Consider the following 27997-nt stretch of genomic DNA (forward strand, 5'->3'; position numbering starts at 1 on the left):
TGTCTGACGACATGGTCCATAAATAGGAAAAGTTGTACATCAGTTTATCGTAGGTTATCATGGCTGTCTGGCCGAGAATTGTACAGAAAGTATTACAGAATGTTTTGCATACATTCTTTTTTTTTTTGGCAGTTTCAGTTCAACTCTTGTATAAAAAAATAGGCTAGATTTTCAAATACATGAGGATGAAATGGCAAACAGAATGGTGAGGGGAAATAAAGGACTTTGATTTCACGCACGAAGACGGAAATCTGCAAAATCCTTTTGGGCAGCTTTGAAAATACATTGGCTTTCAATTCATCATACATTCACTATTCTACATTAAGGTGTAGATATATATATGTATCGATATACAGTACTTGTATTCTGCACCAACCAAACTCGAACATACTGAACAGGCTTCAATGACAGATTGGCTTCAATAAACATTTCAGATCTAATAGATTTTGGGTTAGAAGGGTCGAGGGGCAGCGTAGAGGTAGCCATGTGTCTCACCGTCAACTACTGTGAAAACGGTCAAACCTTCAGTCTTCTTGTGTTGTACGGTTGTGAATCAAATGCAGTACAGTAACTGGACTAATTTGCTGATGCTATATTACAGTTATCTATTTGTTACTTTGTTTATGTAATGTTTATGTCTGTGTAGAGCAGTCATTGTTTTAGATCCAATGTGCATCACTGTGACATAAAAAACGGTGAACTTAAATAAAAAATGTCCCTTTATTCACTCTGCCTAAAAAAAAAAGTTGGTATGTTGACAATGTTTGCTCTTTTCCATCACCTGTTTTCTTAAATTCGAGAATTAAGAATGATTAGGTACTTTAGATGAGGGACATGTGAACACAGGAGTCTTGGACGTTATATGTAAGCTCTGGTCCTATGGAAGTCACGACAGTCACACAACACCCTGCACATCACAAGTCAGGATGAACATCTGCTAACATATTTTATGAAGTACCAACATAAATGAGCAGTAGGCATGGAACTGCACGCTCTAACTTGGCAAAGTACAAACCATTGTGCGATTATAAGGCAAATACATGGAGGTTGGATCTACTAGGCATTTCCATTCAACCTGATTTTTATGCAGAGACCCTGTAGTAGATACAGTATGTGCTTGTATTAGGTTTCTGACATGTTTGTGTGTGGGGGTGGGGGGGGACACTTGCCTCTATCACAGATGTTGAGATAGGGCAGAAAAATGAAAGTTATCTCTGCTGATTTGTCACAGTTTACTGCGCAGCGAGTCAGCCACGCTGTATTTAAGGGCTGCATGCTCCAGGTTTCCATTTTCCAGCCCGTCACATTGCATGCACTCTGGAGGGCTCAGGTGGGAATGTGCTGAAGTAAAACATGCAAACCTCTCATACAGTGCGAGTGACTGGCTGGTTGAAACACGCTTGTGGCCCTACAAGTCCATATTTTTCTTCAGATTTTAAAATGGAGGTTTACTTGATCCCTCGGTGTTTGAATGACATTCTGATTTCTGTACACAGAGACACTGGTCTGACTCATAATGTGGTGTAGACCATCAGTGCCATTAGACCAGAGTGCCCCGTCTGTGTACAGTAAAGCATCAGTCAGAGACTCAACACACACATCAGATCATAAATATGAAATGTGTTATTGAAAATATGTAGTTGATGCTTTTAACAAAATACAAATATTCTAGTATACAACAGATGTACAAGAATAAAGCATTCGTTAAGCTCACAAATGCCACCTGTCCACTGTGATGGATTTTCTTTTTTTTAAACCACTACAAGGAAGTGGATGACACTTTCCAAGTATGTCAAGAAATTATTTTACAGCGCCAAGTCTTTGCAACAGTGTCTTCCCTTTGGAGAGCAGACCTTTTTTCTTTTTGGAGGAGTACATGTCCAGTGGGGCCCTGATGGGACTGCCGGGCCCCAGGGCCAGGGAGCCAGGGATGTGTGGACGCACTGTGGGAGAGCCTGCTCTTCTGGGCGGACCCGATTTTTCCAATGGAACCTATTGGGAGACCCGTAAGGGACAGTTGAGGGTGTTAAAAAGCCAGCCGTCTCGCACACCTCAGTCACTACTCCCCTCCTTCTCTTAAGTCCTTTCTGTCTCAGCAGGGCCACCATGGCTCTGAAGTCTACCTCCCTGGATGTTGTCCTGCACACTCTGGTATATAGATATACACACTCCCCCCCCCCCCCCCCCTCTCTCTGCCAGGTAGAAACGTTTTTTTTTTTTTATGAAGCTGCTTGGATTAAACTACAACAACACAGAATTTTAGCATGACATTGACTAACTTCCCCATCAATGTAAGGTGACAACATTTCCCAACAATGAATATCAAGGGGCAGGACAGTTCCTCTCACACAAACAGATACATTTGCTTTTTGGGACAAGTGGGACATATTTATACCACATTCACTTTCCTTCCCCTTAAATATATATCTATATCCATATAGATATAGATATAGATATATATAGAGAGAGAGGTATTTACTGATACAACTGGGTTACAGAGAAACTACTAGTCACTATTCCTTTTCTGTAATCATGAGCTAAAAGGCTCCTTTAAATTGCACTTTGGGAAGACAGATGGTGAAAGATTCCATATGAGGCTATATTTATATATACATCATGTTTTAAACACCAGAAGTTGTACCATCTCAAAACCATTCTGCTGTATTTAGTATTTTACTATAGTTTAAAGTGAGACTGTGTAACTTTTGCTCAATTCAATACACTTCAGGGTTTTGTTGCTACAGCCTTACTTGGTCCGGTATGACCGGTAGCTTATGATGGCTAATGTTAGCAAACTTTAGCTAAATATTGCTGTAAAACACACGTTACTGTGTCAGTTTGACTTTTATCACTCTTCACAACTTCTGGCACATTTTAGCTAAAATGTAGTGTGGGAATTCTGTCATTCGTAGCCGCTGCTCAGCAGAAGTTCCAGAGTCTCACTTTAAATCAGTAACTATTAGTCGACAATCTGATAGTTAATCCTGGCTCACAAAATTAGTACCGATGTGAAAACCTAAAACCTAACTGTTTTGATAAAAACTGAATAAAATATCTTTTCTTTGGGGTTTTGCATAGAATTGGTACGGTGTTCTGGCATGTCACACTGCACTGACATGGTCTAAATGTTACCATTCATTTGAACTAAACTTTTTGACAATTCAGGGTAATTGTACAACAATGGCCTTTTAGCTTACCATGAGTTACAGCAGGAGACTTATTGCAGGAGACGGACATTGTCATGTACAACACTCAGAGAAACAACTGAAGATACCATACTTCTTGTCTAATGCATTGGCTGGGTTTACTATCTAACAACAAACAGTAATGAGTGTTTTGGTGAAACAAAGAGGAATCCTAAAACTACCTAAAGGCATAGCAGCACTAAAGGAATGTCATATAAAGTATACATGTTGCATACCAGAAGCTAAGGGTACCCATGTCATCTGCATTAGACGAGGGGGGGGCGTAATCTTGGTATCCTCAGTTGCTCACTTACGTGACGGAAACAGAGCCTTTAAGGTGTGAAATGAACACTCTTCTTCTGTTTTGCCAAGCGGGTGAGGAAAAGAAATAAAAAAATATATATATGGTGATGGCATTTCAATAGTTTGCACTGTGACAATGGCAAATTAGACCACAAGGAAAGAAATATCTGATGACACCTATAAATATTTCAACAATTGCATTAGTTGTTAAACACAAAATAACATATATTTACATTTGGTAAATAATTACTTCTGAAATTATTCTCTGATGGCAACATAGGCTCAGTGACCTTTGCGTGCTACTTTACAAGAAAGCAATATACAAAACAAGGCGTTCAGGAGCAGATACAAAAGTTGTACTACACTAGACTGTTTATATAAAATGTTCAAGAATTCATGCAGCTGGACTATAGAACATGCTGAGCTACAGACTACATAGTTCATCTTTGAGTACAACAAAACTATTTACTCTATTAGAAATGATTTGAGATCAAACACAATATATTCATAAAGCATCTGTTAGAATGCTAAATATGCATGTGCAAAAAGTGTTAACTGCTGTTTTTCCAAGACAATACAGAACAAGTAAAAAGTCCCAGGAGCGTCCCCCCCCCCTCCATTCTACTATGCTTTATGAATACAATAGATCCATGTATTATACAATGCACAACTTCCCCCCTTTCACAGCAGTAAACATGAAAAATAAAAGTACCTCTTTCAAGTATTAGTCTTAAAGTTTTATTTTTTTTTATAGATCTTAGACATCTATTTATTTACAGTGTAATGCTCAAAAGTCAGAAATCCCATCGCACTTCAATGAGACACACACACACGCACAGACACAGTACTAAAGGAGATAGAAGGAACTGAAAAGAGTAAATGGATGAGAGAGGGCTAGTACTGCGAAGGAGCATGTACCCTTTTGGTCTTTATCCGTGCAGGAGTGTCCTGGGGGTATCGAGATGGTGAGTCAGTGAGAAAAACCTCTACATCATCAGGCACTTCTTCTAGAAAGTTGGAAGGAACAAGTCCCTTGTGTCCATTGAGCTCGCCCTGAGGAGTAAACAAGGAGAGTAAGACTAAATGTTACAGTTTAACTTTGACGAGGTGCATGGGAGTCAAAGTAAAGCTGCAATAGAGTTGAGAGATGGGAGAGGATGTCTTCATGTACACAAGCTTGCATGTTCGGTTTCTCATCAAAGAACCAGATATTTTCCAATGCAGTTAGCTAGTGCTTCAAATGAAAGTCGCATCACGTTGTCTATGGAAAGAAATGAATGACTTTTACTTCCAGAACCAGGAGCACTAAAAATAAGTCCTCCCACTTCCTGACTCTTTGTCTTTGCTTCCTCAACATAGAAGCATGAGAGTCTCCAAGGTCATTTAACAATACATTAAAATAGCCTCTTTTTTGTATTTGTGTAGGTTTAAGTTATTACCACCAGTTATAATTACATCTACTTTGTTTCTGAGATAGACATGTCCCCCCCCCCCCCCATCAGGGTGGAATGATGCATTGCTCTAAATGCTACAATATCCAATGAGCCGCAACCAACATAGCTGTGGCAAAGAATCCAGTTGTGGGCATAAATGAGAGATTTTACAAATGAATGAACTACAATTTCCATATTCATCCAATTCAGTCATTGCCTTGTACATCTTTGTATCAATCAATCATATTATTTCCATCTTTTGTACTGATGATTCAACAGGGACCATTGCATGCATACCCAAGTCCTGGAAATGCATAAACAAATGAATCCTCTGACTTTATGTAAAACTGTAGCACACCTGTAAGGATGCATTGTGCACTAAATAGTCATGGGGAAAAACAGGTGTTCAACAGACATGGAAATAGAAATGTTTCACACTTACATAATGAAAACCATCTTCATCTATTTCACCAAAAACTGTGATGACGTCACCGGCACAGAAAGTCAATTCACCCTGTCAAAGAAGAAAAGATCCTTGAAATATATTTGGCTTGTTGTACTTTTTCAGCAGTATAGGTGTGCAGAGGACTTTCCAAAACATCAAAATGTACTGGGGTTTGATGAGTTTGAAATGCTGTGCTTCCTTCTCCAAATCAATGTGATGCATCTTAAACACGAGTGTCAATTCAGTCTAGGCAGACGGACTGTTGCAACTGTAAATGCATCAAACGTTGGACATTTGAAGACAGGATTGCAACACACTGGGCACATCTGTCCTACAGGATTTTCGAGAACACACAGACCAAACATAGCGCATGTACAGTATGTAGGAGACAGGTTGACACAAAAGACCAAACCGAGGAGGGGAGATGCTGGCTCAGGCAATGCATGAGGGGCTGTATTAATGACCACCGGAGACAGAGGGCCTTGGCCCGTCATCTGAAGCCCACCTCCTCGTTTGCACTCCAACAAACGGGGGAGGAAAACACACACAGTGCAGACAGTACCGTACCCTCCTCACTCTCACTCACCTCCTCATTCAGTCTGTTGCCCTCATACTGTGTCGGTGGCATTGCCAATAGAAAGGTGAGAATAAGTGAACGGGGGAGGTGGGGCAAAAAAAAAACAGCACGGGAAAGTAATTCAATCCTAGCTTACACAATGCTAACTGTAAATCCTCATTCAACCTCACCTTTGTAAATACAGGCTCTTTTCACAGCTGCCATTTTGACACGTCACAGCAGGGTAAACACAGGTGTAATTGATCAGATGAATTATGGTCCCATTCTGTTTAGTGCGTCACAGCCATTCCAGTGAGCCAGCATGCACAGTACCAGGGCCCTGGCCTAACTAAATGGAACATCATAATTAATGGTATTAATAACACCCGCGTTTACCCTGCGATGACACGTCAAAGCAGCTGCTGTGAAAAGGGCCTAATTCCCTGAATCGCACTGAAAGCAATAGTTAGATATCGTCTTACCAAAAGTTATACAAGAAGGTCAATATCACTGGTTTGAAGCGGTAGCTAGGAGATAGTTAGCTTAGCTTGACATAAAGACTGAAGGCAGGGAGAACATAGGAAGGTACCACTCTCATGTCCATCAGCAGCTGATTAGCTACACTTAGCATAAGGACTGTTAGTAGCTGTGGACAGCTAGCTTGGCTCTGTCTGTAACCCTCTTAAAACTACAACGTGTCATTTTTATATTTCGGCTTTTGTCCAGATTAAACAAAAAGATGTAACGTGTTATTTAGTGTGCTTAGAGATGCTGGTAGGCAGATTTAATACACTTTTGTCAGAGCCAGACTGTTTCCCCCTGCTCCAGTTTTCTGTGCTAAGCTAAGCTAAACGAGCTTTGTAGCTTTATGTTAAACGGACAGACAGAGAGTGATATCAATATTCTAAGCAACATAGTGAAAAAGCCTATTTCCAAAAATGTCAAACTATTCCTTTAAAGACATTAAATCTCATCTTTGTGCCTGTGCACCTCAAATATGGTGTTTTTACACAGTTTTTATGCATTTTTTTAACATGATGGTGGTGACAGGATGAACATGACAAAGTGACTAGTTGGAGCCATGGAGGACAGTACCTCTACATCAACGTTAGGGGAGCTCTCTCGGGGGTCATAGTCGTACAGAGCCACCATTCTCCGCGTTGACATTGGATGTTGACGGCCGCTCCGCCTGTTCCTCTCTATGGAGGGGAAAAATAATAACGGAGAGAAAAAACATCAATCAGTGGGAATGATGTAAAAACTCTATTGATGGGTGTGATGACCTGTGATGACACACAATAGCCTTGCGAGTCCAACAAACTTTGCAATCTGATCATCTGGCTTGCAAGGTAAAGTATTCCTACGTTCATAGGGAAAGCTTAGCGGCAGCAAATATAGAAGAAATTCACAGATGAATAAGGATGGTGAGAAGTGAAAAAAAGCAGTAAAGATGAAGCAGAAGAGCATCTAACTGGAAACAGACCTCTCTTGGACTTTCTGGACCTGCGATTTATTGAGCGGCCATCTTTGAAACGGTCACAGTTCACTTTACAGGAAAGCAGAAAAACATAATTAAGTGGGAAGAGTATAGAAAAGGAAAAATGCATCTGTATAAGACGGTTCAGTAGAGCATTAAGTGTGTGATATAGACACGGAGGGTACGAGGGAAAATTATGGCTCACCCAACTTCTCCACAGGAGTGTTGAGTGGAAGAAAGCCCTGTTTGAGGAGCTGGTCCATCATGTCGTCATCCTCTGTTTGGATCTCAGAGACCATGTTACAGGGGATCAGACCCACTCGGTCTCGGACTTTCGCCCTGTAGAAGCCATCCGTGTCTTTATTCCCAAAGACCTAAAGAAACAACAAAGTTTTAGTCAAAAACAAAGACAGATACCATAATTACTGCAACTAGGGTTGGCAAAGATTACTACTATCTACATGTCATTTTAAAGGCATTAGCTAAAACCACATTTAGGGGATTAGATTATTAGGTGTTTAAAGAAAGAGTACATTTTTTAGCTAGGTATGAAACATAATAATCTGTAGGCCAGCACCTTGATGATCTGGCCCTCCTTGAATGGCAGCTCCTCATCAGCAGCATCAGGGTTTGGAGACATGGACATGGGGTCGTAGTCAAACAGAGCCACGAACACACGGGTCATCTCCTCCGGCTCTGATTCCTCATAGTAATCCGGGGAGCGCCGTCCCCGCCCCTGCCTGCGATCGCCAAAGCCGTCTGAAACATAGAGGAGGCCTCTGCTGCTACTACCAGCCGTATACAGCCACGCTGGCTGTAGAGGCAATGAGAGCAGAAGATGTCTCTTTGTTAGAGCTGACAGGGGAGAGGGCGATGAGATGCATGTGTGAACAAAGAGCCAAAGATCGAATGCGATAATTATGCTTTTAGTTTTAATCTCTTTCACTTTGAAAACGGTACCCCTGCTGTGTTCACGCACCAAAAGCAAAGGATGCTTTTACCAAAAAGGCTTGGTACAATCGGAGCACACCAGGGTTCTTCGTTCACACATCTCTGCTTGCTGGCGTGACAGTCTCTAAACATCATAGCACGGTGATAGCACAGTACAACACAGCACAGACAGGAAACACATGTCAAGCAGTTTTTGGGGTGCAAGGGAAACTGAATGACTGTGCGCACCAGGAGGACACAAGTAACACTGCACTATTGTTCATTGCTGTTTCACTGCCTTATCTCGCAGAGGCTGATCAACATGCATGCTTTCCTAGGAGTGGACATGATGAGGAGAGCATTCCTACATCAAATGCGGGTGTACGGTCATGCTTTTAGGCCACATCTGGAAACAATGTACAGCAAAAAATGGGAAAAGGAGGCACGTTCCCATGGGAGATAACACATCAAATGCCCCAGCAGTTCCTGGCAGCGCAGATATCAGTGAGGGGGAAGGGATGAACCTGATATCAGTTCCCCATGCTTCTCATGGATCCCCATGTTGAATGTTTCAATGGCAGATTGTAAGTCTGAATGATGCCTCAGAGATCTTGCAACCAACACTAACTAAGCAACTGAAAAGTGATTTTTGAAAGATGTCAAATGTGCTTCAATGGTGTAAAACCTGTTTGACTTCGATGGCAGCAGAGTTGGAAAATGTGCAACCGAGTTAGACCAACAAGGCAGTCTTTCCTTCTCACTGTATTGTAAACGGCTCATGCAAAATTAAAGCAAACGGGCTACTGGCTCAAGAAGGTGGGAGGAGAAGGAAAAGAGGAGGTGGCAAAGAAGCTAAGTTAGAGGAGGGCAGGCTAAGTTAGTGTGGATATGGAGGGTGAATGGGAAGAGTAGGAGTGAGTTGGGGTTTCTTGGGATTGAAGGTGTAGGAGTACATACAGGGAAGGGATTTTCATTCTCCGAAAAAACAGGAAAAGTGGCCAGTCTGGTCGTCCCCGGTCAGCTTTATTCAGCTAAGCTAAACTAAACAAAGCAGCTAACTGTCCAGCACAGAACAAAAGACCACCATATCACTGCATGTATTTCAAGAAAGATTCTTGGCCTTTTTCTGGCATTGTCAAGGTGAATTATCATAGTCAGCTGCACCACATACCATATTGATCCTCTGAGGACATAGATCGCCATATCCTGCGCCGAGCTACACTGCCATAGTAAACATCCTCCTTGACGGGTGAGAGGTTCCCCTCACTCCCCTCACTGTTACTGTCCATGGTGATCTCTACAGAAGACACCAATCACAACGTTACGGTCAGAGATCCCCCGCACACACACACACACACACACTCTGCTCTACCCCATGGCCCATTCACTCATGCTAAGACAGTAGGATGATGAAGTTGCCCTGAGGTGGGGGGTGTACAAGGCAACAGGTTTCACTCTGGAGTCACTGGGTGTAAAACAGCAATGCTTGCACTGTTGCGGGGAGGTCAAATTGGGTGGTCACGTAAACATGTTATACCCACAGTAAACACAGGCAAAGGGAGCGTATCTAGGATAACTTTCCTGCAAAACTGCATGTGAACATTTGGCGAATCCAGCTTGTGAGGATGGACAGCTACAGGGTGTGCAAACACCCCACAAAATAAAAGGTCTATGTGGTTGTTTAAGCTCTATGGGAGAGATGTACAGCTCGGCTCACATGGGTAAGGGAAACACATGGTATAAATAGCACAAACATCAGTGGCCCTGCAGGTGGGGATGACGCGTCTCCTCATGTGGTGACCTCACTAACCAATGGATGGGATGGGCCGTTGCTGAGGAGGGTTGCCGATGTGAACCGGCCTCCTCCCCGAGTGGTCCAGACGATCAGCATTTCCATAAGATGATGAGTTCCCAATGATCTTTAGAGTAAAAAACAAAAGACACGAGGTTAGAACAACAAATTGTCTGCATTGGGAAGATAAGCAAACATTACAAAGAATCCCACAATCCTGGTAAAACAACTAAAAAAACCATAAGAGCAAATGATTTGACTTCCATTTGTCCTTAAGGAGGCAAAATAATATTTAATAAAATCCATAAAACAATAAGAAAACCCAACAAACCATTAAAACAAGTAAATCAAATCAACCCCCAACACAACAACATGGACTGGGGGTCAGGACGGGTCAGATGTTTAGCTAAAGACCATTTGTTTGGTTTGTTTTGTTCTGTGCATGTCAGCTCCTTCATGAGAAAAGAAAGCAAATGGCAGCACAAAAGACTGATGAGAATGATGAGTAAACAGAGAGAAAGAGCGGATGAGCGGATGAGAGGAAACACAAAGTGTGAGTACGATCAACAATGAACTAAGATAGTTGGATGAGCAAAGCCATTATAGCTTCAGCCTGGGGCTTTGTATTACAACAATCAAAACATTTAATATATGAAAAATGATGATGAACAAGAAGAGTTTTTGCTGAAACAAGTGGAAGAGACAAGCAACAGATGATGCGTATGGGTTGAAAGGCTAAATGAATAACCGCAGGCTGCAGAAGTCTTGATCTAGCTTTATTTTGTATATGAAGCAATGAGAGGCGGGAGATGCTGCAATAATGCTTCAAGCACAAGGTGGAGCGATATGGCTGCAGCTGAAGGGTGAGCCATGGAGAGTAACAGATGAAGCCTGCAGCTGAGAGAAGGCAGGGGAAGAAAAGACAGGAGCAGTGCTTCCCCATTCATTGCACACGGACTTTCCTTCAAATGGAACCTTTCCCCTCAAAGACATGAGAAGTCAAAACTTAGTTAAATGGCCTTTAGGTAATTGAAAGCTTTACTTTAATACCACCTGACATACAAGCAAAGTAACTCACTCAAAATGAAACATTGAATCAGACCAACATGTGATAACTTGTCATAAAATGAAGAACAAAATGCCAAACGAAAGAAAGAAAAGGGGGGTAATCATAAAGAAAAACAGACAACATTTAGAAAACAGAATGGCTGCAGCTTGCTGATGAATAGTACAGCAGAAAGTCTGAATCACACACCAGCGGCTGGTCCCGGTTGAGCCTGGACAAAGACTGGGCCCTAGCCTCCCTGTGGGGGCTGTAATAGACCCTGTCCAGCTCGTTCAGCCTGCCCTCGCTCAGAGCCCCTTCCCTGGAGTAGTTTCGCGGCCCGGCCTCCCGATCAGGCCCAAAGTGCTCCCTGTTCCTAAAGTCACCCGTGTGTACCGACTTGGCCGCAGTCACTGGCATGTCAGAGAACTCCTCCTCCACGCTGCCCTGGCGGGTCAGAGTTCTTTTCCGGCCCATTGCCAGCGCCCGCCTTTCTACCGGGCCTTCACAGTGAATGATGTGAACAGGCCCCCGCATGGGGCTCCCATGCGAGTAGTACCCTCGATACCCACGGCCTAGAGAGCCTTCTTCCTCACTGCCGCAGTCTAAACCACTGTCGGGACTCTTGGTGTTCTGGCGGTTGGGTCGCACCAGGCCGCGGTCGTCTGCGTTGGAGCCGTAGCGGCTGTCGGTGAAGCGTGGGGAGGAGCGCTGGCGCTGCAGGTGGCGGGAGTTCTTGCTTTGGGGGAGATGGTTGTGCATGTGGGCGTGCTGCTGCGGGTACATCCTTCGCCGAGTGTGTGGCGTTCCGGGCCGCCCGCCCTCTTCAAAGCGCAGGCGCTGGCCCATGCTGTCCACGCAGTCCGACTCTTCCTCCGCCACCTCGGGGATGCTGTGAAGACGCTTGCTGCGGAGCGACTTCTGCTTCACCACCTCCCGCTGGAGGTCCCAGCAGTCTCTTTCCTCGGCTAAGTCCTGACGCTTGTAATAAGCCTTCAGTCATGACCAGGAGGCAAAGTTCCACAATTTCAAATTTCAGTTAGTCAGTTCAATTGAAAAGGTTCAGTTTAGATTTTGTTTTGTGAGGAAGGTTGAAAAGTTTTTTTCGGAGGTTTTTAGAACAGGCAGGAAACAACACAGTATGTGAATAGAACAAATGGGGGGGAAAGACAAAATAAAGACAGAATTAGTTATTTGTGGCAATGTAGTAAGACATGCAGTCTCATTCCGTGAGGAGAAAATGGCATGCTCTGAACAGGAATCTGAGAAGGCTCAAGTGTGGAGTGATAACTGATAAACTGGGCACACAGGTTAAATGTGGAGAAGGGAATTTCACTTGTGAGAAATTGGAAATATCCAAACAAAAAATAAGTAAACAGGCTTAGTTAGTGCAACGGGTGAGGGTTAAATGAAACATCAATGTGCATGAAATGAATTAAAACATCTTTAAAAAAAGAAGAACAACAAAATGAAGCTGGAGTGGAAGAATCAGCTGCTGAGGACAAACTGTATTAGGACACTTCTTTAGCAACAATTTCAAATGTAGTGAAACATACAGAACTTCCTTCAGTGTGCTCACAGAAAAAAAACAGCAGAAGCAAATTTTGACAATTCATCTTACTACTATTCCCTTAACAATATCTAATTCAATCTAATTCAAATTCATATTTTTAAAATCATAACTATACATATTTTAAAATAATAATGTGTATACAGCAATAAAAGGGGGTTGGACAATGTGCAACAGTGATTCACAAATAGATGGCGATGACAAAAAGGAGATGCAGCATTGGTGTATTTAAAGAGTTAATACACTAATGACTATACTCATCATGACACACATTACTGGACACATTAACCTTCCCAATTGTGCAATGATTTTGTACCGACTTCTGGTAGCAGGTCTACTTTAATAACAGAGGACCAATCAGCCACTACAGTACCCCTCACCCTCATAACATGATGGCAGATTGCCTTTACATCCACACATCCCCACTGACAGACCAAATGAAGACAGGATCATGTACTGACAATGTTAACGTTTACATTGACAAATAGGAAAATTAAACATTTGGACATGACAGACGTAAACAAGCGTGAATATTTCCATTTAAGTACTCACTTAAATGAGATTCCCATGTGCACTTGATAAGACCCTTTGATACAGTATATTAAAATGTGCACTTCAAAATCACAGTCTAACCTTTGACTTTAACACTTGTAACACTTGAGCATGCGGTACACACAGCCATTCCCATGAGCTCAGCCTTGATTGACTAATGCAGTGCTGGAGGGGGCGGGTGTAGGAGCAGGCTGGGGTGGGACCGCTGATTCAGCTAAAACAAGGCAGGGGAGCTCAGCCAGGCAAAGCCACGACGGGCCTGGTTGTAGAGCCTGTGAGAGAGAGCAGGTACCTCTGTAGGTGGCACGACTCCCACCCTAAACCCCTTGTTCCCCATCGCCTCTGGCCTCCCCCTGGCCTCTACAGACTGAAAGTGTGCAGTGTGTACCTTAAGAGTGTTGTGAGAGTTGATGCTGCGCCTACGGCCTTCCTCCAGTTGCATTTCAGAGTAAATATCTTCCTCATCCTCCTCCATTATGTCGGACAGGTCCGAACCCCGGCTGCTCTCTGTCTGGTACTCTTCACTGTGGCTGTAGTGGTGATGGTGATGCTAAGGGAAAACCAGAGAGAGAGAGGTGGTGAAAGGGAGCATATTAGGTAGAGATCAACAAGTTAAAAGTTTTATATTCTTATCTTTTTATTTTGGTGATATCTATGGTGGTGGATTATGTCACAGAAATCCCTATTAGAGAATCGGACACCACCATGCAAGTGCAGAAGCAGCTACAAACTTTAATTGGCTGAACATCCAAAATTTCCTTTAGCATTTATTATTGATATATGTATAAAAAAGCCTACAGCTATTGTTTGATTTCAGATCAAAGCCAGAGCGTGGTGTACACAAAGATGTGTGTGTGTTGCTGAAAACTCTTGAAGGCTACACAGTGTGCACTAAAATTATGCAATTGTTTTGCCAAAGTAAAATGTAACACTTGGTGAACAAGATTCTAGAAAATAAAAGAATAATATTTTTGCAATACAAATGCAGATATACTCATTAATTAAGAAGAGGTTCAATGTGATATGATGTGATTTCATTTCATTCAATATGGTTTTGCCTATATGATGTAGGTAGTGAATTCATGTTCTTACCAGAAACAAGTGATACATTCACCGCTTGTCTGAGCACAGCTTGCTTTGTTTTCTGTAAAGTACCTGTCTGCCCAACTCTGAGCCTCTGAGGAATTCATCCACCGAGGCTCCTCTCCTCCTCGCATGAGGAGAGTCGTAGCCATCCTCCTCCTCGTCAGAGTTGAGTGGATGCAAGGCGTTACCTCGCTCACTAAAGATATTTCTTTTCTCAACCTGATAAAATAAATGTTATTTAGAATGAAAAAATATCCAAATAAGTTAGTACAACATTCCTACCATCACAGTTTTTTTTTTCACAAAACAAAGTGAAATATTGGGTGAGCTATAAACATTTTCAACTTTTTGCTAATGTAGTCTCCTAATCATTCTCAAGAGACATGCAGTTCTAACTTACCAATACTAGTTGTTGTGTAAATGGCTTTTAAAGCATGCTGACTTTCAGAAACAAGTTAACTCACCCGGTTGCCCTCGGCAAACACTCTCTGGGCAGCTTCCCTGGCCATGGCCTTGGCGAGGGTGTTGGGGATGGGGACTCCCTGAGGCTGTGGCAGGATCCTCTGAGGAGAGGGCGACCGCCGTGGCTGGAAGTGCGGCGGCTCCAGGTTGGGTCCACGCATGGGAGGGAGCGGAGAGGGGGATCGCTCCCAGAGCTGGGCTGTCCGAAGTCCCACCTCATGCTCTTTGGTTTCTGGCTCTCTGGCACTTACTAAGGGTTTGGACTTGGGCATGGGGTGGCTCTGGAAATGAGTCTGGGGATGAGGTGGGTGTTGGCACACGGGCTGTGAGTGCGGCTGTGCGTGGGGCAGCGTGTGGGGCTGGGATTGAGGCAGAGGCTGCACCTGGGGCTGAGGATGATTCGGGGGGTACATTGACGGGTAAGGAGGATGGGTTTGTGAGTGTCCCGGATGGGACTGTGGGTGGGCCATATGGTGGGAAGGTGCATTGGTTCGTTGGGAGAGGCGTGGAGAACCCAAGAGATTGTTCGGGATGATGGCCACGGGCGAGTCCTGGGACTCTCCTTGTGTTGATAACGTCCTTACAATGATTTCCCTGGCCTCCAGACACTGAATCCTGTTTAACTCCACGGTCACATAGTCTGCTGTGGGGTATAAGACCTCTGCTATCTGTATTCACATGGGAACCAGAGATATATATTTTTTTTTACCAAAGGGCAATTAAAAATGTCAGCACACAAAAGTAGATACTCTGAAATCCTACAATCACACAAACTAACTGCCTTTCTAGCTCTCATACCTGTTGGCTGAAGAGAAATACCTGATTATTAAAAATCCTTAAAAGACACACACAGATTTGTAGATGTTGGAGCTTTCAGCGCAATACAATGACCATGTTAAAAACTAAAGACTTACAGGCCTGTTGGAAAAGGGTCACTTTTTTTCTCTCCATCAAGCATGCAGATTTTTGACACATTTGCTCACATACACACAACAAAAACATGTTTATACTGGTGCAGCACCATGGAGCCTATGCCAGCTCTCTTTTTTTTGAAGTTATAGCTAAAGTGATGTCTGTCCCAGGGAGCTGGATAAGAGCATTCTATAATTTCTCCAGGAGATGGCAATAGAGCACTACTCATAGATGTCACTGTTGAGGAGGGCAAAACCTTTTCGAAGACTGGTATTATAAAGACGAACAAAAATACTAAATATGTTCTGACATTTGTTACCTTTTGTCCCTTTGTGCACACGGCATAGCCAATCACACTGGCCCCGTTGGAGGTTCCTGACGACGTCAGAGGTGGCGGCTTCCATCTGATCTGCAGGACCCCCGGTGTCTGACCACACTGGACCTGCACCTCCTGGGGAGGGAGAGGGGGCCCTGGGGAGCACAACACACACACTGGATAAGGAGAGAAAAGAAATAAAGCTCAACAGTGGCCGAACCATTTCCGTTGATCAAAAAATATCAGTGCTATGGACTTTCCACATTCAATAGCCATTTCACAGTGGTGTTCTTGGGTAACTGAATTATGTGTTATTAAAGTATACAGCCTAACCTCATGGTATTACCAATAATTGTATTATAAACATAAAAATCTAAGTCATTATGAAAGTATTTTTGATTTCAATGAAATGAAGAGTTGATATGTGTTGCTGTGACAGCTGAATGTATTATCTATTACATTCAAATACTGTTATTTGTAGAATGATTTTTGTTATATTTATGCTCATCTCTGTGATGTGTGTCCCCAGATTCATTCATATGCATGTAATGCGCAGGCGGTACATTGGCAGAAAAAGCAAAGTTTGCCAACATGCGACCATCAGTGTACGTGCAGCAATATCCTGTTGCCAGATTCTCGCTGACAATATTCTATGGAGCATAAAAAAAAAACACAGTTTGCTATTTCCACAATGTGTCAGTGCTGCTTGCATACTAAACAACATACCCATCTGTGCAGTGCTGCTGCTCCCCTGCATTCGCACAGTGAGAGAGAGTGAGCAGATGCAGTCAGCAGAATCTCTGTTTGTTTGTCCGAGAATCTCCATCAGCACACAATCTTGATCACATTTCTATACTGACTGTCAGCCGGCGACGCACACAGAGTCTTGGAACAGCAGCAGTGGTTGTTTGGAGATTTAATTTCCTCTTGTCATTTTCAAACTGTCATAGACAACGAGCTCCTCTGAGAGCTGAATTGAGTGTATAACTGAATATTTCAGTGGAGCCACTATCATTAATACTGGACGCAAACAGCAGACACTAATTTGTAGTCAGGGAATTGGAGGCTGCTCCGTGTGACTAATAATAATACAAATAGTATCGCTAAGAAGTAATGAAGTTGTTTGGAGAACCCATGCTGAATGTGAAAGCCTAATATAGGGCCTCCAGACAATGTTCTTCTTATTGACAGCAGTTGTTCAGCACCGATGCTGACACTGTTTCAGACGCTTCTAATTAACATGTTCAATAGATAGATTTCTTAATGAACTCGCAGCATGTTAGCTCATCAGCTGTCAACAGAAAATGTCACTTCAAACTTCAGCCCTGCTCTCTGCCTGTCCTCCCCTCTCTTTGTCTCTCACTACCATTGTACCTTAGTATCCGCACCCACATTTGGCTAACTACACAATATCTGTAGATTTACAGACACAAAACAATGCTATAAATATAGCTGGCTGTGGAGACAATCACATTCTCACTTTTAAAAGATCCCCGTAGCTAGACAGTCAGGCTGTGAGACCAGCATCACCGGGTCTCATGGGAGAAGAAGTCCCAGAGATACGCTCACTATTTACACAAATTTGGCTTCCAGAGACACTGTTTCCAGTGTAAAATTCTTGCTCAATGTTTTCTCATTGCAGTATTTTTTTGTCGTGTTTCTACCATATGTGTGACTTATCGCAGTAGTACACACACAAATCCTTGAGGGCAATCTAAAAGTGGCTTGGGAAAAATGAAAATGGCTGAGATGTTTGTCAACTTTGTAAATGTAATAGGCTTGAAGCGTGCGGCTCAGTAAATAAATAGATTGCTGTGTTGGATGTAAATTATCCGACTGCTTTCATTTTGAGATACCAGATGACTTTGAAAGAGAATATTAGACTACAAGAATGGCAATCAGATTGGTGGTGGCATGAGAGCAATGTTACCCCTTTATCATAAATACATCTTTTACACAAAACGTACAAACTGGCTGCATTTGCAGACACTAAGAAAACTAAGACTTTGGTTCAGTCTGAGCGCTCTCTCGTTTCCAGCCACAACCGGTACTTGTATTAAAAGAAAAGGCTCTGTTGAACTCACTGTACGCTATCTTCCCAGCACCAAAAAGCAGAAAGACAAAGCTTGTGCATACAAAGTTGAGCATTTATATAAATATATATATATATATTGCATCTTTCTAGTCTTCCAACGAATCAAAACGCTGTACACTACATGCGTACATTCACCCATTCACAGACACATTCATACACTGATGTAGAATGCAGATGGCATACAAGTGTCACCTGTCCATCAGGCTCTAAACTAATTCACACACTTTCACACACTGATGGCACAGCCTTCAGGACCAATTTGGGGTGCAATGCCTTGCCCAAGGATAGTTGGAAACCCTGGAGGTGCCGGTCTGACCTACCTCTGAGCCACAGTCGGCCCTTAACCTTACTGTTTTGCTAGACAAAAAGTCAGGGCATCCCAAGAGTCATTAGGATTCATTCTCTGGGAACTAACTGTACGAATGGCAATACTTCAGTCTGGACCAGAGCAGTGGACCGTGAGGCCAACCAACAGACCGACATTGCCATCCCTTAAGCTGTGCTAGCGTGGCTAAAAATAAACCAGTAGGTCTAGCCGCGACTATAAAACCATACAGCTCAAAGAAAGAAGACCCTGCATTTCTGTGGTTTACTGGACAGATAAAAGTAATAATGAGTGAGTGCTGTTTTAAAGGCTGACCTGCAGGCTGAGTGCAGAACTCCACAGAGATTTCCCTCTTCTCCCTTTGATCCATCGGAAGCTGCCAAGGCACCTGATGTGGCTGGGCCACAACCTTCACCTTGTAAACTGTCATGGGCTTCAGGTTGAAGAACTTGTACTTATAGCCCCCCGCCTTGACCATATCGTACTCTGCACCATTGAGGAATATGGTGTGACTGTAGTTGCTGTTGCTGGGCATCCAAGAGAGCTCAGCAGAGACATGCGTGATGCTGTCCACCCGCAGGTAGTAAGGTGCCACCACCACGTCCTTTCCCACGAGCAGAGTGCACCGGAGCTCGTCCGACAGGCCCCGGTCAGTGATGCTCTGCACTGAGATACGATAGGTGTTTGTGACCAGATTGAGCTTTTCAAGAAGAGTCTTTGTCCTGCCCCCGTAGGGGACACTCATGCGCAACTCCTTATCCACCAAGACATTGTAGCCACTGATGGAGCCCCAGCCCGGTGGGACCACAGGAGGATCCCAGCCAATGATCACACTCTTGGCCAGTTGTTTAATCAGGTTGATGCGGCGGGGATAAGGCACAATGTCTTCACCGACCTCGTCAATGCTGACATCCAGGGTTCCTGTCCCATTGCTTGAGGAGCCCAGGAGGTCCATGCCCAAGCTGCTGGTGCTTATACGGTCTAGTTTACTGTCAGACAGCAGGCTGCTTATGCCTATTCTTGTTCCTGGGCCAAGTTTCAGTCTCTGAGGCCCCAGGCTACTGTGATTGAGGTAGCCAGGTTCTTTAGCCACTGTGTCCCTGTGTTGGACAGAGGGTGTCTCCTCATCTTGGACAAATTCCACAAAATTGGATGGGACGAGTCCCCGTTGGCCATCCAGCAGCTCTCCTGAGAAACAAAAAGCCGATAGTTGGTATTGTGGTGATATTAAGGTTAGAGGATTAAACCATACCAAGGCAGGTCAGACCTTCATAGAAGCCGTCCTCATCCATTGTCCCGTAAACGTAGAGATACTTCCCTGCCAACATGGGGAGCTCTGCCTCAGGGTTCTCATTAGGCCCGTCATAAGGATTGTAACTACAGCGAAAAACATAAACGGCCAATTCAACTGCAAGCATTTTATATTTTCTTTATGTAAACCACTCCAGTTATCTAATATGTATGTCAAGGAAAAAGTATTTGTTGAGTGCTGCTTTGAAAATATAAAATGTGTTTCTATTTCTATCAATTTATTCTGTTTTTGTTTTTTTTTATAAATATGAGACTGACTACAGTGTGGGTTGAGAGCTCTGGCCCTGCTTCACATATTTGTGCTCTGAGGATTTCAATTATTTTTTGTGCTGACAGGTAATTTTCTTTAGAGATAGAAACACTGAATCATCTTTAAGACCACAGCCTCAAGCTCTGTGAGAGAAATCAAATAGTCTCAGCAAGATTTGTCCATGACTTGTTCACACTGAGCAGCCAGTTCAGTTCAGTGGTATGTAAAGGATATTTGGCCACCTCTCTTGTGAGTTATCTCTCTTACTTTGAACGGTCAACTGTTCAGGGGGTTGTTTGTTATGTTAGCACAAAGCTCCTGTTAGCACTTACTCTGAAAATGCAGTGACAACCACTAAAAGTATTTCCAAAGTTAAAGCACTATAAGGAACTTCATGGAACTTGGTGGGAACAGTAAGGCTCTCATCCTACACTGATCTGATTACTAACTCTAGAAAGAGGTTGTATTTTTATCTGAATTCAGTTATTCAAATGAAACAATATACGTGGTGAAGAGGTGAATAAATAGCTGTGTGTGGGTGTGCACGTACCTGTACCGAGCAATACACAGACGAACCTTTCCTGTGAATCTCGGTTTGGACCTGGTAGTTGAGCTGAGCTCTTTGTCCATCTAGAGAATGTGAAAAAGAAAACAAATAATCTTATTTTCAACATCAAATTCTCCTTTTTGTTTGTTTTCACCTTTCACCTCATTTTCAGAAAACCAGAGCGGCAAGCATTCTTAATTGAAATTATGAGCAAATTTCCTAATTTGAGTTTCGTATAAAGGTTTACAGAGAGTGTAAAAGCAAAAATACTGGGTCTGTCAATCGGTGTCTTTGCTCTGGAAGTTGCTGAAAGTCTTCCAAAACAAATTGGAAAAAAGCACAGAAAATACACAATATATCTTTTGTTCAAACTGTTCACCTCCTGCACAATATTTTTGATCCATCACCAAGTAGCCAGCCTGCATGAGTGAACCAGGAAGCCTACTGCATCCCAGCTGTGTGGATTTCTCTTGTTCAGCCCGGACACATTATTTAGATCAAACTTAAGCCGCATCTTTTCCCAAAATCTGTTTTTCAATCTGTTGCAACAGACCTAACATTGATGAGTTGAGCTCACTTAATGCTTGTTCAGGAGACACTTTTAAATGTTGTCACTTGCTGTTGGTGGAAGTTCACATACCTGACAACCGGTTTTCATTTGGAAAAACAGGGCAGAATAAAGCGTCTAAGTTGTTGGGGATTCTTCTCTTTGCAGCCCCACATTGTCATTTTGGATGTTTAGAAAGTTTTGCCTTGTGCGGTTTGAAGTTTGTTAGATGTCAAGCAAAGTGTAAATGGAAAAAATATGCAATAAGGCACAAACCATATGGGAAACAAATAGACACAATCAGATACCTCAGGGAGGAAAGCCCGTGCTGGGCTGCTGACTCGACCGCGAGTGAGGAATGTTGGCTTGACAGAAACGAGCTCTGGCTTGTCTCCACTGATCTGGAGTGGACGAATGAACTCCGATATCAAAGATCTGCTTGTTGGAGCCTCATTGCCTGTGGAACAAACAAAACTTCTCTCATCAGATCACAATACAACAGAACTAATATCAAACGTGTGACTCAAAAGAAAGAGAGAGAAAACAGAAAATAACTCAACATTTTAACATTGTGTCTGGCATTATCTAAACACACTGTATTAAAATGTAATGCAAACCACAAAACAGTACCAGTAACAGTAACTGTACTATGACATGATACTCACTCTCCTTTAAAGGTACTACTATTTTACAAAAAAAGTTTTTTCAAGCAGGTTTCATTAAGGTCAAAATCTTACAGAACCGTATTCTTCTGTTTCCCAAAATTCGTAAAAAAAAAAAAAAATAAAAAAATTAAAAACTTTAATTGTTGAATGATACATACTACTGCAATTTGTGAAACATTTTTATATTCACAAAAGCAAGTCAAAAACAAACAGAGAACAAGTTTTGCCAGCTAGAGGCTATTTCTCACTAAGATTGATTATTTCATTAACAGTTTGTGTTTACTGCGAATTAAGTCAGAAGCCTCCCAGACTTCTAATTTAAGCTGCAATGTGTTCCCCTCATTTTGAGGGAATGGCCTCTTCTTCCAATATGTACAGTGTGGAGTTACTGCAGCTCCACACTGTGGACTCAGAAATGATACATTCATTCAATTGCACAGCGGCAAATACATTTTGTTTCATTTATTAACTTTGGTCGTAAATGGGATTTCAGCCACTTGAAAATATGACAATAAGTCAATATTACTATTTTCTCTACTAAATATATAACATATGAATATGAGACATATCGGAGTAAAAGCAATAACTTCATCTCAGCATAACGATCCTAGACTTACCTTTTCCTATGGGGGCAGCCAGTCCATTAAGGAGCTGTGAGAGGGATTTGTTGGGCGACCCAGGAGATTCACAAACAGTTAAGGGTTCAGTGCTGAGGATATCAAACTTCCCAGCCTGGAGCCGGAACTTCTCCAGCTCTTTTGAGAGGAGATTGAACTGCTCACTCTGAGACCGACATTTTTCCTCCAGCTCGCGAACTTTGGCCTGATGGTGGTGAGGGAGGAGAGTCGTCAAGAGAGGAGTGAGAGAAAGAGAAAGGCAGGCAGAAAGAAGGACAGACAGACAGGGGCAGGGAGAGAAAGGATAGGAAACATAGGACAACAACAGAAAAAACAATAAGGAAACCAGACGATGCAGGACTGAACATTGTGCACACAGAAATACTAGAGGACATACAGCAGAGCAGGTATGTATATATACGATGCTATACGTCTACTGTCGACACACAAATAGGAATATGATTTAATTTAGGACTCATAACATGTGGATTGGTCATTACATAGAAAAACCTTTTTAAATGACTTCAACCACTACTAGCAGATCACATGCACAACTACAGTTAATGCTAATAATACTGAAAATAAAAACGTGTCTTGCGTCAAGACAGTATGCACACCCAAACTGCACAGTGTCTTAGAGAATGAGGCTGAGGATGATCTTTAATTTGTATTATTGTCAAGAAATCCCTTACAAAGACCAAAACCAACAATCATTTTGTCCTCCTAACAACTATTGTCTTATTCCTCTGTGCCATAGAGCTCCATTGTTGTTCAAAACAAATCAATGAGCCACACTGTCACACTGGGTAACATGCTCCTTTATAATGATCACCATGGGCTTTGTGGTTTATTTGAAAGGAGCAGTAAAGGATTTAATGACATCCAGCGCAGAGGGTGCGGATTGCAACCAACTGAACACACCTCCGCTCACTTCTCCCTTTTCAAGTGTGCACCGAGAACTACGGTGGCCTCCAGGTAACATGAAAACGCAAACGGCTCTCACTAGAGCCAGTGTTTGGTTTGTTGATTCTAGGCCACCATAGAAACATGGCGGTGCAACATGCTGGACTCTGTTACGAGGACCTGCTCCCTACGCAGCTACAAACGACTCATCCTAAACTAACGGAAACACAATGATTCCTAGCTCCAGGTCATTATACACTAATGAAAACATAGTTATGAATATTATATTCCATTTCTGCTGATAAATCCATCTAAATCCTACACAATGCTCCTTTAAGTCAATCCCACAAACTGAACACCGTCCTGCTTCTGTAAATACTCAGTAGAGCCCAAAATGTGTATTAATCTGCAGCTGAAAATAGTCCACAGCAAACGCACTATTTACTGCTGTTTGGGTTTGTTAAATGTAAGTTTGTTAACGTTTGCTAAAAGCTACAGCGCCCCTTTGTTTTGGGTAATAACTTTTCTTTTTGGAACGTAGGAAAATATATATTTGTGACAATACAGAATTTCTGGTTTTAAAATGTACATGTTCAATGTAAATAAAGGGACTGAAAGCCACAGACAGGGTAGGGAAGTTAGTCCGTATTGTTGGTCCTGGTCATTTCATGGGATTTGTTGACAAATATACAAAATACAACATCAGCCGTATACTTTAAGAGCAGGAAACTTAATTAATACAATAACAATAACACTGACAAACTGAGCATGATTGTTTGGGCAGGTATAATTGAAATTCCAGGTGCTAGAGCGTGATGTCTCAAGTTGAATGATGATTGAGGATTAATCATCAAAAATCACTTTTCAATCTCAAACTGATAACAATCTGAAGCGCATATGTTCTGGAGGACACCGAAGCTACCATGGAATTTTTTTAGCACTGCCCAACACACAGCAGCGCCCCCCTGATTACTGCAGCGCTCTCTATGCTCTGTTAAGACACGGAGTCCATTTCATGCACACAAGATTGTTGCTGGATAGGACATGCTGTTAGCACACACACAACGAAGGAAGTCTTGTAGTTGTGAAATAGAATAAGTAAATTAAGAGGCATTAGTTTCAATTGCTTCATACACTTCTCAGCTGTATGGCAAATAGAGTTCTTAAAACACATGCTGAGTAACAGACATGCAATGCTACAACTAAAGGATCACATTCATCACTGATCCTTTGATAATAACAGTCTTACACACTAAGAAAGCTAACATTTACTGTATGCATAGATAAACAGATGTAATGACTAATATTTATGTACTCTAGGTACAAAACTGAAAAGCTTTCATTATAAAAGACTTCCAGACTTTTTTTGCAACATAATTTACCAATTAAACCGATTTTCTCCATGAATTTATTGTAGCCTGAAATTTGTATTTGTTCACATTTAAACACACACTTTTAACACGTGTTTGGTCTTATAAAGTTAAATTTGCACACCTCAATGTGTTGATGGGCTTTGATTATGTGGGATTGAGGTCGGTCAGTGAGGCCCCAGGCGTTCCTCTTTAATTGAAGTCGATCCATATTCTGAATCTTTTCATCAATTGTTAAGCGAGTGTCGCTGAATTTTTCTTTATGATCAAGTCAGAAAGACCTCCAGTTTATGCTGTCAGTCAAGTTCCAGACTTTCAAAAAGCTCTCCACTTGTGAGTTTGCTTTGATGTGAAATGTGAAACAGAGCTGAGTGGGTAGTAAAGCCCAAGAAAAGAAGCAGCCCTGAATATTTCTGAAAACCAAAAAGCAAAGAGCACACATCAGATTAGTTCTGAACTGATGTATGCTTTATGTTACCTTTTATCTCTTGAGTACCACTTGTATATTTCATCATGTTTATCATTAATACAAAATGTAGATCATGATGAATAATTGTGTTTGCAATGTGGTGTTTCATCACCATGCCTCTTGGGCCAAAGTAAACATGGGGCTACTATTAACTGTACTGGGAAAGGTGTCAAAAAATATTAAGTAAATAAATAAAAACAATTCTGAAATACCTGCATGCCGTCCAAGTGGTTCTGTATAAGCATAAACACACACCCATTCAGTAAAAAGAGATGTAGGAAAGAAATAAAACACAATTACACATGTGATCACTCATACACATCTTGAAATTACTGTCAGCTTTGACACCCGCTCATACGCATCATCACCTTATTACAATGCTAAAAGAAACAATAGATAGATAATGGCAGTCTGTTTACGATTCATCCACCTCTCTGAAAACGGCTATTTACACAACTTAGTTAAGTTAAAATGTGTAGCTCACAGGTGAATTTAACAATATTGTGAAAATAAATCTACTCAGCCTAGGATTTATATCGTAAAACATGAGAACTAAAGAAAAAAAAGAGCATAAAGGTTCAGTGAGGTCAAGAAGAGCAGGAAATGTTTCTAGGTATACACAGGTCTGCCCCGGGGCTGACTAGTCCCTTATCCTTCAGCAGTAACCACATAAACACACAGTCAACCCCCCCAGAGTCCAGACGCTCACCTCTAACAGATGGACAGCGCCTTCATGATCCTTTTTTGCCTCAACCTGAGCCTGGGAAATACAGGGTGCAGTGTTTCAGTTCACTCATTTATATTGCAGTCCCGTTCCAGTCTAAAACGCCAATCAAAGGCCTTTGCAGACAAAACAGAAACACCTTTTCATTCATTAGTGTTTTGGGTGAAAATGGTTGAGAAGAAAGCCACCGTCTCTGTCAACACTATGCGAGGCCGCGATGAAGGATGACTCTCATCTGCACTTTATTTATTTACCTCACATTGAAGATTTTATAACAATGTTGATTTAGGCAATTCTTACTTAACCACAACCAGCTCGATATATTGTGGCTTTTCTTGCACCATTTTTACCTTTTATATTTAATTTTTGTCTTATTTAATTGTCAAAACAGTGAGTTATGCAACGTCCACATTAAACAATTATGTGCATGCAAGAAAGTTAACGTCACCAAGAAAGTATTTGTAATTCAGTTTGATACCACTCTCGTACCTGTTTGTCTGCCAGCTACTGTTTAGTTTAGCTTAGCATTAAGACTGACTAGGCTGCCTCTGTCCAAAGGGTACACAACAAAATCCACCTACCAGCACCTGAAAAGCTCATTAATTGACACTTTGTATCTCCTTAGTATGGAAGCAACACTTTGTTCTTTGATGGGGAGGGGGGGGGTTATGTACTTTTGTTTTTATGAAGTTTAATGCAACTGATTCCTGCATTACACACAGAAAGCTGCCCTTCTCCTGGTTCAAGTGGCCTCTACAGTCAAGAACAACCTGGCCACTGGCCTGCAGGTTATTCAAATTTGAGAATACCTCATCTAAACTGTCCTGAAAATATAATCCCAGTTATCTCATTCTCCAACTGAAACCCGATTTATTTGTTGCTACAATATATTGGAATGCAGGCGTCATTCAAACAAGAACATGTTGCCAGAGTGTATGTTTGAAAGGTCGGTTAAGTTACATCCAAGAAAAATGGCTGATTTAGGCTCTGTGCAAATTTGTGCAATTTTAACAAACACATGTTAAATGATGTTCTATCAATAATAAATTAAGGAGGCTAGTGCAATCAAGGGGTATGCGGTTTGGTGTAGAAATGTAGCATAGTATGTGCCATTTTTCTTATGGGAACTAGAAACATCTGTGTTCCACATGAAGAGCATCTGTGGACTTTGCAATTTCATAAATCTACTTTGCAGGCAATTAATTTAGGAGAATGCAAAGAGCAGCAAGTGTTTGAAAGAAGATAAGGCAGTAATGAGCTTCTGTTAATGAGAGAAAGAAGCTGAGAACTCTGCCTGCGAAAGGTGGACCGTGAAGTTAGAACAACACTGCAGCAACAGCAACACTGGGGTACACAGAAGGCATTTGTGACAATTCCTATCACGTTCACACTAAAGTATCAGCCATCGCAGCCATTGCTATGCTTGCTTTGACATTACAGTCAGCTCCAGTGCACAGAGGCCCGACCGTCAAATGGCCCGGGCCAGCATTTTTGTTTAAGCAAGCCTCTAAAAAGTGTCAAATCTACTCTGGGTTTTGAATGTTGGATTTGCTTGCTTGTAACAACCGAGAGGAGTGCTCCTGAAACGTTGAGCACTCGGGGTTTGGAGAGAGATAGACAGCTGAAGGATGGGGTTGAGAGGATGCACTGGGAGAGCTCTTGTAGTGCCAGTGATGAAAATGATGAGAGAAGTGAGTGCTCCAGCCTCTTTGCTCTGCTCTCTACAATATAGTCTTTCAGTTGACTTTCACCTTTGCTGGAACAAAAAAGCTCTTTGACTAGCTTTTGAAAGCCCAAAGTTCTGGTGCTGTGAGTGAAAGTAGCCTGAGCTTCCTTACCTTCTGAAGAACTTCAATCTCCTGCTGCTTTGCATTGAGTACAGCCAAGGCCTGCTCATGCTCCAACTCTAGCTGCTGCCTCCGCTCTGCAGCCTCGCGCATATGCTGTCCGCAGGGGGTGCAGGGGTGGAGAGCCGGGAGGGAGGAGTGTATCGGGGGTGGGGGGGGGGAGGGGGCATAGAGAGGGCTGCTGTTAGTGGAACTAAAAATCCATCGGCACTGAGCCAACACAAAATGCATCTCCAGTCTTCGACTCCACACTCAGAGACAAC

General features: G+C 42.3%; 1 protein-coding gene across 1 annotated transcript; it reads right to left on the reverse strand.

The window, feature by feature from the left end:
- Positions 1 to 1800: 1800 nt before the first annotated feature.
- rimbp2b (RIMS binding protein 2b) lies at positions 1801 to 27830 on the reverse strand (the record flags this gene model as incomplete). The annotated part of the gene is made up of 23 exons (XM_079161746.1): positions 27726 to 27830; positions 25873 to 25923; positions 25376 to 25396; positions 22422 to 22626; positions 21448 to 21596; positions 20596 to 20675; positions 19752 to 19861; positions 18800 to 19672; positions 16068 to 16219; positions 14839 to 15504; positions 14444 to 14593; positions 13677 to 13838; positions 11377 to 12159; positions 10140 to 10248; positions 9501 to 9626; positions 7977 to 8158; positions 7605 to 7773; positions 7406 to 7468; positions 7018 to 7121; positions 5953 to 5979; positions 5364 to 5435; positions 4407 to 4541; positions 1801 to 1992 (listed from the first exon to the last, which is right to left on the reverse strand). Exons 1-23 carry the CDS (start codon positions 27825 to 27827, stop codon positions 1801 to 1803), a joined length of 4683 nt encoding a protein of 1560 aa, XP_079017872.1. The 5' UTR covers positions 27828 to 27830.
- Between the last annotated feature and the right edge of the window lie 167 nt (positions 27831 to 27997).

This window comes from Pholis gunnellus (assembly GCF_910591455.1).
Source record: "Pholis gunnellus genome assembly, chromosome: 6".
NCBI classification, from domain to species: Eukaryota; Metazoa; Chordata; class Actinopteri; order Perciformes; family Pholidae; genus Pholis; species Pholis gunnellus.